Source organism: Nanorana parkeri, unplaced genomic scaffold (genome assembly GCF_000935625.1).
Source record: "Nanorana parkeri isolate BGI_ZX_2015 unplaced genomic scaffold, ASM93562v1 scaffold871, whole genome shotgun sequence".
NCBI lineage: Eukaryota > Metazoa > Chordata > Amphibia > Anura > Dicroglossidae > Nanorana > Nanorana parkeri.
The window spans coordinates 614193-624989 of NW_017307139.1; the positions used below are offsets into that span (position 1 = coordinate 614193).

Sequence of the window (10797 nt, forward strand, 5' to 3'; positions counted from 1 at the left end):
TAGCCTTGTGCTGGTCTACAATCTTGTCCCTAACGTCCTTTGACAACTCTGGTCTTGCCCATGGTGGTGAGGTTTGAATGGAAGAAAGAGATTCTGTGGACAGGTGTCTTTTATGTAAATAACGAGTTGTCGTTAGGAGCACCTTCTTAAATTGACAGGACTAATCTGTGTACCACATAGCCAGTCTGTGGGAGCCAGAATTATTGTTGTTTAGTAGGGGATCAAATACTTATTTTACTCACTGAACTGCAACTCAATTTATAACATTTGTATCATGTGTTTTTTCTGGATTTTTGGTTGATATTCTGTCTCTATCTCTAATACATGATAAAAAATGATAGACCTTTCATTTCTTTGTAAGTGGGCAAACTTACAAAATCTGCAGGGGATCAAATCATTATTTTCCTCACTGTATAGGTCGCAAAATACAAGGAGTAAAATACAATTTTAGAATGTGTTTTGGGTTTTTAAAAAAACTTTTTTCCTTTTTTACATTTTTAGAAACGTTATTTTATTTTTTAAACTAGGGGGCACTAAGGGTTTTTTTTTTTATTTGCAGGGGCTTTGATACTTGATATCTCTGAGGAGAATATGGTATTCTCCTCAGAGATACTTTTGTATCACTTTTTGTAATACACAGCCGGCTAGCTGTTTACAAAACACAGTGAGCTGCTGCTGGCTTTGTGACTGTCATGGCTCTGCGATCACATGGATCAGCTCTCGCTGTGATCACAGGACTGTGACCACCTAATCTGTTGAGGGTCTGCCTCAGACCCCAAGGGACCCATCAACAGCAGTAACTTAATGAGGGTTGGTTCCTTCATGGGCCAGCGCTTATTGTACCGAATGATGGGATTATCCCTTCACCGTTCGTTAACTAACTGAACGATCATGGCGGCATAATCCCATCGTCGGTCTGGAAGGGGTTAAACAGGTTTCTTTTGTGCCAAGCACATGCGCAAAACAATATGTTTCCTAAATGGTAACCACATTCACAGTTGTGAATGGTATGCTGTCAATTTGTGCCCATTAACCATAAGAAAATCGAAGACAGATTCTGGAGATAATTTTTTTTAGAAAAAAATTCTACTGGTATACGGCCAGCTTTAGTGGGAGATGAGGAGTCTTTCCTGAAGAGTAAGAAAGTCCGATCACCTATTATGCACATGTAATATAACAGTATATACTGTATATTCCCTATATTTTATATATTATGACTTACTGTACTTTGCCCTATCAGATAAGACTCCTTCTGTTGAATTTACTACATCCCTAAATTGTACAGCCCAAGGACCCATTTGCACCACAGTGCAGCGTCCACATTTTCATGCCTTGACATGCATTGCGGAGTGTTGCATTAGGCAGTCCATTTAGAATGAGTGGGCTGCAATGTACCTCAAAACATGAAAAATAGGTGCGGCCTGCAATTTTTGCGGCGCAGTGCTGTGGCATTTTGGAGGTACATTGGAGTGCCATTCACAGCGAATTGCACCACAGCGCACTAAAACATGCAACTTGTGTTACCATAACACAAGTGGTGTCAATAGGCCCTAAGACAGGGGTGGGTGAACTCCAGTCCTCCAGTTGTGGTGAAACTACAAATCCCACCATGCATCTATCTGGGGGTCATGCCCGTGGCTGTGAGAATCATGCAATGCCTCATGGGATTTTTAGTTCCACAACAGCTGGAGGGTTAGAGTTTGCCCACCCCGGCAATACAAGAAGAGACAATGATGAGTCTCGCTTGGGTCTTGGTTAGACACATCAGTGATGTGCAGGAATGTATCCACAAGCATGAGGGACATCCTCTTTTAGCTATTCAGGAATGGCAATGATCCTGGCAGGCAGTACAGAGATATAATCAGACATGGGGGCTGTATGACATCATCAGATGTGTGGGCAATGTACACATTTACTAACACTTATTAAATCTTAAAGATTTACAGACTGCTTAAAAATCTTGACCTGTACCAGCCCGAGTGACAGGAATGGAAGTGGTCGTGTCAGCTCTGGAGGATCCCTTATTTCAGGTATTGCTGTGTAAATGTTGGCGCTATCTGGTAGGTTTTCTTTACCAGCATGTTTACACATAACTTTTACAATTTGAGTTTTACTACTACAGCTGAAATGTCGTCTTTCTAGTTCAACATGGCCACTCCTAGCAGCAAGTTTATGCCCTTTAGTCATGGTATTTACAAGTGATTTTCACAAACTTCATACATAAGCCAGTTAGCATTAGCTTGGCTGAATACTATTATGCTCGAGGAAAGCAAATTTTGTATTCTTCTGAATTGTATGTGAACCCTGCGTTTCTCAATAATGGCAGGTTTAGTGCAGGCATACATTATAATTATGCTGTAGGTTTTGTGGAGAAAAAAAAACCTAACAACCGAATATATGCAGCAGGACACGCTACCGGACTAAAGTGTCTCTCCACACAATCCTGAAGAAGTGGCCACGTTGGAGCATGATTTAAAGGAAGAACTGACACAGAGCATAAAATGATGGGATCAACTGTTATTTAGTAAAAGAGAAGTAAAGCCAAACAACGTTTTTAGTCACAGGACGGTGACCAATGCCTGATATCAGCTGACAGAACAGAGCCGTGCCTCAGTAGAGAAGGATCCTGACAGTACTGTTGGCATCCACCATGGCAGCTGGCTCTGCCTCTCTCCATACGACTGAGAGCAAGCCATGCCCGTCCCATCCCCTGTCTGTTCTCCAGCCAACCAGAGAGGGGAGGGAGGAAACCTTGCAGGGGACAGGCACTGACGGTCACTACTCTCTGGTGGGAGCAGAGACCAAAAACTGATTGATCAGTGGTCATGTTCTCAGTCTAGAATCTGCGTGTGACAGCTACAGTAGCTGGGAGAGTATGTTTACTCTCCCCCTCTTTTACTTTAAACATAAGCTCACAAAAAAAATTCAATATCTGCATTTACAGAATTGTTGTATTTGGGGTTACATACACAAAATATTTTACAGATGTGGCAGTGCAGTTTCCTTGCATCCTAATTCATCCCCATTGATAACACCTAAACCTTTCTGGAGTGACCAGATGTTTTAGTATGGCTTAATATGCAGAGCAGTACACAAAATCAGAGTAAACTGGTATGTCATATTGTTGTAGACATTGGAACTGTGGATGAATAAAATATGAAAATGTTAATGGCAGCATTAGCTATCAGAACTTACTGGCTTCTTCAGACAATCCCTGCCCGGTATCAGGGAAGGTAAAGGAGCATTTGGGCGAGTACGAGTACTGGGTATCGGTACCAATACTGATACATTTTTGGGTGCAACCCTAGTAATAGATGATATTCTAACCAATAAGGTACATATTTGAGTAATAGAAATAGAGGTGTATATGATAATGTGATATCTGTAAACAATATATTATAATAAGTCATTTGATAATAATGGAGAATAAAACAGAAATAGTTGGAGAATACAGGAAGTGAAATGCGTAGGGTCAAAGAGGGGGAAGAAAAGGAAGCCTTGGACAGAGCATTGTAAAGAAAGAGAGAGACATAGTAAGAGAGAAAGGAAAATAAAATGAGAGAAAGGTCCATGCTCCCCATCCAACCCAGAGTCCCCACCTATGGCCCATAAAGATGAGAAGGAGGAAGATAAAAGTGAGTGGGGAAAATCCTTTGTGCGCCAGGCGGACCAAGTTTTTTTCAAATCAGGTTGAAGATGTCATGTATGCATCTGTAAAAGTCCTGAGTAGAGGGTGGTAGCGGTTGCTTCCATTTCAAGGAAATAAGACCTCTAGCAGCAGTCCGTACATGTTAGCTAATTTGATAAACTGAGTAGATTTGAGAAGGGGAAGACCAACAAGCAATAGATGGGATCCAAAAGCACCAAGGTATCTAGTAGGTCTCCAGGCAAAGACATTACTTGATTCCGGAATCCACAAATATGGGAGCATTCCCATGGTTGCCATTTTCTGACCTCACTGCCACCTGTCCTCAAAAAAAATAAAAAGTACAACACATTATAGAACAGGCATGTTTTGCTAATTGTAGTTATTTGTGTCAAATGGTGAGTGTTCTATGTACATGAAAGGTACAGTATTCGTTGCTCCATGCTAAAAAGCATGATCTTGATAATGTGAAGTGTTTTACGTAGGACATTGGGCGGGGGCTGTTACATACAATTTTGCTAATTCATCCTACCAAGTAGAGTCAAAACAGCAAACAACGTTTGCCCCATAGTGTAACAATGCTGTTCCCTCTTCACCAGGCAGTGTCATGAATGGATATCAGTCTTCACCCTATCCAGAAATTGATCAATTCATATGGTCACTTGTCACAAGAGAAGGCTTCCAAGGAGGTATGATTCCTGAGCTTTGGGCTATTTATAACAAATGTTACCTTATACTTCCAGTCTTTTCTGCCAGTTATTACTAAATGGCATTCCCCCATTGAATGTTTATACATCAGGCTCTGCATGTTCAGATTGGAGTGCTCCAGATGCTATACAGGTCAATGTGTAACTCTGTATAGCTGTACTGTGGATTGGAATGTTGATTGTACATATGTAAGGGACCCTGTTCTTTTCCCATTTCTGACTGGAAATATATGATTGTTTCTGGGGATTAACATAATCTACTTTTCTGGTTGTTCATATATTAAAGCCACAATGAAGGGAATTGATCAAAACTGGAGCAGACAGAATCTGGAGCAGTTGCCTATAGCAACCAATCGGCATCTCTCTTCCGTTTGCTCAGGTAAGATTTGAAAATGAGACAAAGAAGCTGATTGGCTGCAGTGCAAATCTGCTCCAGGTTTGATAAATTCCCCCCAATGTGTTTATAATAATCATAGACTTAGGACATTGTTATGAGAACTCAATATTTATACTTTGCTGCAAAATGAAGTTTGCTAATTGTTTTTGGTGCATTTTATTTGCATGTATTGTTTGTGGAATAATAATGTCAATAAACCTTTTTATTTGTACACAAATATTGTGTTTTTCTTTTCTTCTGTATTTGGAATAGGTATTCGGCAGTGGAACTACTTTGCTTCAGAGGAGTTGCTTGTTTATGACACTGCCAACTACCGCTGGTGTGAAAACATATGGCGGGCTCACAAAAGCAATAATGTCATGTAAGTGGTTCTTGCTTAAAAATGTATTCACCTGCCTAAGACCCGTCTGAAATAAGTGCTATTATATTGTGGTATAGTGGAGGATAGAAACATTGCTATGTTTTCTAGTAGTACCTCCGCCTTTTGTAGAAATGATTAGCATTGGTTTCTGTATAAGCATTATACAGGATGAAAACTACATTTTGGATAGAAGTTAGAACTCAAAGCACAAGTTGGGCATTCAATGGATACCGGCACCTGCAGCGTAAAGTAATTTGGGGTATATAAAGAGCCGAAGTAGATTGAAAAAATGTAAGCAGTATGGAATACTTGATGCAGTATAATGCCAGTTTAGAATTCGCCAGCTTCCAATGTCCTGAGCCCTTAGTGACCACATAACACCTCTGTCTTTTGTCACCTGCTTTTCCCTAGCATGCACTTAAAGGAGAGCTATGAGGTGATTGATTTCCAGATTTCCACTCATCCTCATAGTTAGAGGCAACCTGTGACAAAGAAGCTGTCACAGGTCGGCTCTATTGATCGGGAAGTAAGCGAACACATACCGTCGCTCTCTCATTTTCTGATCATCTCCCCGCAGAGAGTGGTGACTGTCAGTCACCGCTCCCCGCAAGGATTCCCCCCCCTCCCCTCTCCAATCCTCCAGCTCTGAGTGGAGGAACGGACGGGGAAGGGGACGGGCACAGCTGGCTCTGCCTCTAGATAGGCAGAGCCATGTGTCACTCACACAGCTGGGTGGATATCAGTATTGTCGGGATCCATCCCGGCTGCGGCACTCTCAGTATATCGCAAGTAATAGCCCAAGATATACTGAGCTTTGGGTCACGGGAGGAGGTTAGTAAATGTCCTCCCGTGACCCTAAAGAGAACTATGGGGAAAACCACTTACCCCATAGTTCTCTTTTAATGACACAAGGTGGAATGGTCTGTGGTTTGCTGTACATTACAATGTGTGGCATAACCTGCCCTTCTGCATCCTATGATATCACCAGGTGGGGTAAGCAGAATAAAGAATAGCACCAGCATATGTGCCCAATCTGGTATCTACTACTACTACATTTTTTGTTGTAGGCATACAGCAGCACAAAAGTCCCGTTATTTGACTTTTGGCTTTTCCTACTTGTATAAGCAAAGTCATAGCATCTTGCTATGATCATAATTATTCATTCATTGCTTAGGTGTCAGTGGAGTATTTGCTGGGTTTCATTAATGCAAATGAATTTATTTCTGACATTGGGATCAGGAAAGCTATCAATAGTAACCAGTCAGATTTTAGCTTTCACCATTTTTTTAAATCCGACTAGTAAGTGCTGATTTTTGATTATTAGCTTCTTGACTTGACAAATGTTATGTAATACCCAATTTAGCCTTGGTCATTTGGTCGTGTGCCTGACTGAAGGTTTGTTAGTATCCGGCAGCATATGCAAAGTTGCTATAAGCATTGATTGTTTTACCACAATGCATGCATTGCAGAATGGGAGGAGGGGTCATTTTTATTTTAAAGGGGAACTGGTGGCCAAAACTTTTATTATTCCTAGTTGTAATAGTGTGGCCCATAAAATGTCTTTTCACGTGTAGCGATGTCTGCATTCACACTGCCTTGCATGTTTGGCAGCCTCTATTATTTGTATGATCATTGCCTCACTCTGTTCACTATGATTTCATTGTTCCACGTGTCTGCAGGCTTCTAGTGGATCTGAAGAGAGATGTTTGGTATCAGAAATGCCACGATCCAATTTGCAGGGCACAGAACTTTAAGTCTAATAGTAAGTCCTGTTTGTCATGTCAATTCGCTTGTTTTTTCAGTTTGTTAATCAAATATAAACTACCAGCATATTTTGTGATGAATTGTATACAGTATGCAGTGGTGTATTTGAAATATGTTTGGCAGCTGCTCTGTTCCTGTATGATCATCATTGCTGTGCTTTGTTTTTATGACAGGTTATCCTTTACCTTCTGAAGTATGTCTTCCAACCATTTTTAAAGAGGTATGCTTATGTTAATGGTAGCTGTTTAAATCTCTTTGATGTGGTACTGTATATCCCTACCTAGTCTAACAAATAATGTTTTCTGTAAGACCGCCAAAATAAAAATAAAGGTTGGAATAGAGCAGTCCCACAACAGAATGTGCACCTATCAAGTGATTATTATTTTTGTTGTGTAGAGAGGGTAAGCCCTCAGCAGCTTTGTCCGTCTGTTCAGTGCTGTCTGAAAGTGTTTGGTGTAGAACAGTAGAGGGGTCAGATGCCCCCAGATCAAAGGCTCCATCATGGTTGCAACTGCTCCACCTCCTATTGCTACACTAGAGACTGTTAAAACAAAAGTAAATAATTTAAGCAAACAAACCACATGTATTTTGTCCTTTTAATAAATGACTCCAGGAAGCCCAAAAGTAAATCGCCATGAGTGGCCAATGTTCATGGTAGTTTACATTCACTTCATGGCAGAGGTAGCACTACCACATTTGCAGCTTTAGCTTGCTATGCATTGTTTGAATTGCAGCTGTCAGTCCCATAGAAGTCTATGGGGCCAGCTACTGCAGTTCAGAGAATGGGTTTTCATTAAAGGATGTCACAGACAAATATGAATGCACTTAGCAAGTTCTTCAGGAGTTCTTCTTTAACATCATAATTCTCTATATGGGATGTTTTGCCCTTTTGGGACTTTTTTTTCTAGAACAAATGTAGAGATGTTGCTAGCCAGATTGGTTTGATTTTCCCAACTTGTGTTGTATCACTTGTAGCTGCAGACTTAGAAAACCACCTACAATATGTTTTCATTGATTTGCAGTACATTTTGTAGGTATTTGCCATCTATGATCTTCAACAAACGTATGTTCTTTACACCTGATTGTGACTAATCTCCAATGGGTATTTATTAGAGGTGCACCGAAATAGAAATTTAAAAACCGAAACCGAAAATTGAATTGTCAGGCTGAAACCGAAAATGTTTTTATTTTAATTTTTTCAATATTTAATTTTAATTTATTTTTTATAAAGGGGAAATATTAGGGGTCTAAACCGACCTCTGATATTTCCCTTTTAAAATAGAAAAAGAGATTGAGTCCTCAATCTCTTTCTGCAGCCCCTGTTATCAATGAACAGGAATCCTCTATGAGTGCTCCTGGTCATTGATAACATGAGGACATGGTATGTATAGTATAACTACAACTATGAATGAACAGGAGGGGATGTAGATCACTTCCCATTCATTCATAATTGAGGATATAGTACACATACCATGTCCTCAATTATCGACAAACACTCACTGATCACTGAGTGTTTGTACCGCTCTCCTTCCTGACAGCTGTCACAGGAGGCTGAGCGAGCGGAGCAGGAGGAGACCCCAGCCTCCTGTGACAGCGCGGCCTGTCTCCGCCCCCCACACCGCTCTGCCGGACTGTGAAAGGCGGCTGAGCGGTGTGGGAGGAGAGACACCGGCCATTCACAGCACTCTCTTCCCGCAGTGCTCGGCCGCCTGTGACACTTTCTCTCCTCCCCTCTGGGACACAGAGCAGTGACCGGCGGGGAGAAAGAAACCTGGGATGCGCCAATGTATCCGCAGGAAAATGGCACTTTCGGCATTTAGCCAAAAGTGCCATCTTCGGCCGATATGTTTCAGCGGCCGTTATATCGGCGCATCCCTAGTATTTATAATAACTGTAAGGTAACGCAAACACTATCCTATAACAAAAGGTGCTCTCAGGAGTACATGAAAGAAAACTAGAAGCTTTGCCAAAGGACAGTTTATATACATAGCTGGCTATACACTGAGAGAATTTGACCAAGAAGCGGACTAAATTCACTCTGGGTGCTTCTGTCTGCAGCCTCCTGCCAAACATTTTCAGTTTTATGAAAAGAAGCAGCCGTGCGAAAAGTTGTTGGCTGAACAGCGCCTGTATGCAGTCATATACAAGCACTGTGCAGGTATTTTGAAAGCGGGCAGGGCTGACTGTCAAAATATAATAGCCATGGGAGGAGATTCCTCCATTCATACGGTTTGGCGTAGAGGAAGAATCTGTTAGATTTTTTTTTTTATTTTGCCCAAAAGCTGGAGAAAAAAAATCTACTAGTGCATACCAATCTTTAGTTTCTTCCAGCTGCTCAGAGTGGCTGCTGACCCACTTCAGAAAATGCTGGTTGAATCACTGACCCAAAGCAAGTAAGTAGATCAAGGCAAGAGGGTCAGCATGAGAGCCAGGTAGCTAGCATTTTCCGATGGATAGGTCAGCAAAGGTAGTAGTCCCTGTATTTCTCTTTGTTAGGTTTCTTTTGAGTGGAGAGTCTTGTTCTTCTAAATTCCCATTTCTGAGTGATTCTCTTCAAACTGGTGCAGTGCTAATTGTGACCACTAGAGGGGGACATTTAACTGCAAAATTGTAGGGATTTTGTCTTGGCTAATATCCTACGTGGCAAAACGTTTGAGGATGTCTGCCGATCCCCCATTGTTTATTGAGTTTGTTGTGGAGAAGCTCAAGTTGCCTGCACAGAGCGCTCACCTCAACCCTACTGAATAGCTTTGGGAGTGTGAGTCAAGGCTTCTCATCCAACTTCAGTATCTCACCTCACAAAAGCTCTTTTGGCTTAAAGGAGAACTATGGGGAAAGCGTTTTTCCCCATAGTGCTCCTAAGGGTCACGGGAGGACACAAAATAGTGTCCTCCCGTGACCCAAAGCTCAGTATACGGCGAGCTACAGCTTGCCGTATACTGAGACCGCTGCAGCCGGGATGGATCCTGACATTACTGTCCAGATCCACCCAGCTGGGTGAGTGACAGCTGGCTCTGCCTATCTAGAGGCAGAGCCAGCTGTACCCGCCCCCTCCCCCGTCCGTTCCGCCAGTCAGCGCTGGAGGATCGGAGCGGGGAGGAGGGGAATCCCTGCTGGGAGCCGTGAGTGACAGTCACGGCTCTGCAGGGGCAGGATCGAGAAGGGAGCGAGCGGCGGGATGTGTTCACTCACTTCCCGATCTATTGAGCTGACGTGACAGTTTCATTGTCACAGGTCGGCTTGAACTATGAGATGAGTGAAAATCAGTCACCTCATAGTTCTTTAATGGGCACACATTTCAACGGACACCCTCTAAAATCTTGTAAATAGCCTTCCCAGAAGAACGGAGACTTTTTGTGGAGGTTGGAGACCAAGTCTAAATGAATGAACATGGTTTTGGGACGAGATGTTCAATAAGTTCACATAGGTGTGATGACCAGATGCCCTGAAACTTTTGGCTGTATAGTGTAAGTTAACACAACTATTCTGCACTAGATCCCTTTGTAGCTTCCTTGGTAAATCTTCCTCAGTCTCTTTTTATTTCTTATAAACATAAAATGTCTTGTAGGAAGATGAAGACTGTTGTCTTGCAATGGATGAAAACGGGAACATTAAGAAGACACAACAGTTGGCTATTCACACAAAACAACATCTGTCAGGAGAATCAGAAGAGCAGATCGGGACTTGTGAACCGGACTGGGATGATTGCATTGATGATGCCTGTATGCTGGAAGCTGCTGAGGATGCAGAATTGGCTGACATCGTGGATCACAGCCTTTCTGAATGGAATTTGGAACGCGCTGATATTCCAGATGAACTACTTTTGGAAGCCATGGGTGATCAGGACACCTCAGTAGAACAATAAATCAATGTTTTCTCCGCATGAAGTCACAACTGTTTGTGATTTATGTACTGAATGATT

General features: G+C 42.0%; 1 protein-coding gene across 1 annotated transcript in view; it reads left to right on the top strand.

The window, feature by feature from the left end:
* The window catches only part of PRIMPOL (primase and DNA directed polymerase), a 30968-nt gene extending 20171 nt beyond the window's left edge, over positions 1–10797 (top strand). The window contains exons 8-13 of the mRNA XM_018565675.1: positions 1939–2030; positions 4243–4335; positions 5003–5111; positions 6791–6873; positions 7049–7095; positions 10444–10797. Of these exons, the coding sequence (XP_018421177.1) occupies positions 1939–2030; positions 4243–4335; positions 5003–5111; positions 6791–6873; positions 7049–7095; positions 10444–10740 (721 nt within the window). The 3' untranslated portion in view covers positions 10741–10797. The remainder of the gene's footprint in view (positions 1–1938; positions 2031–4242; positions 4336–5002; positions 5112–6790; positions 6874–7048; positions 7096–10443) is intronic.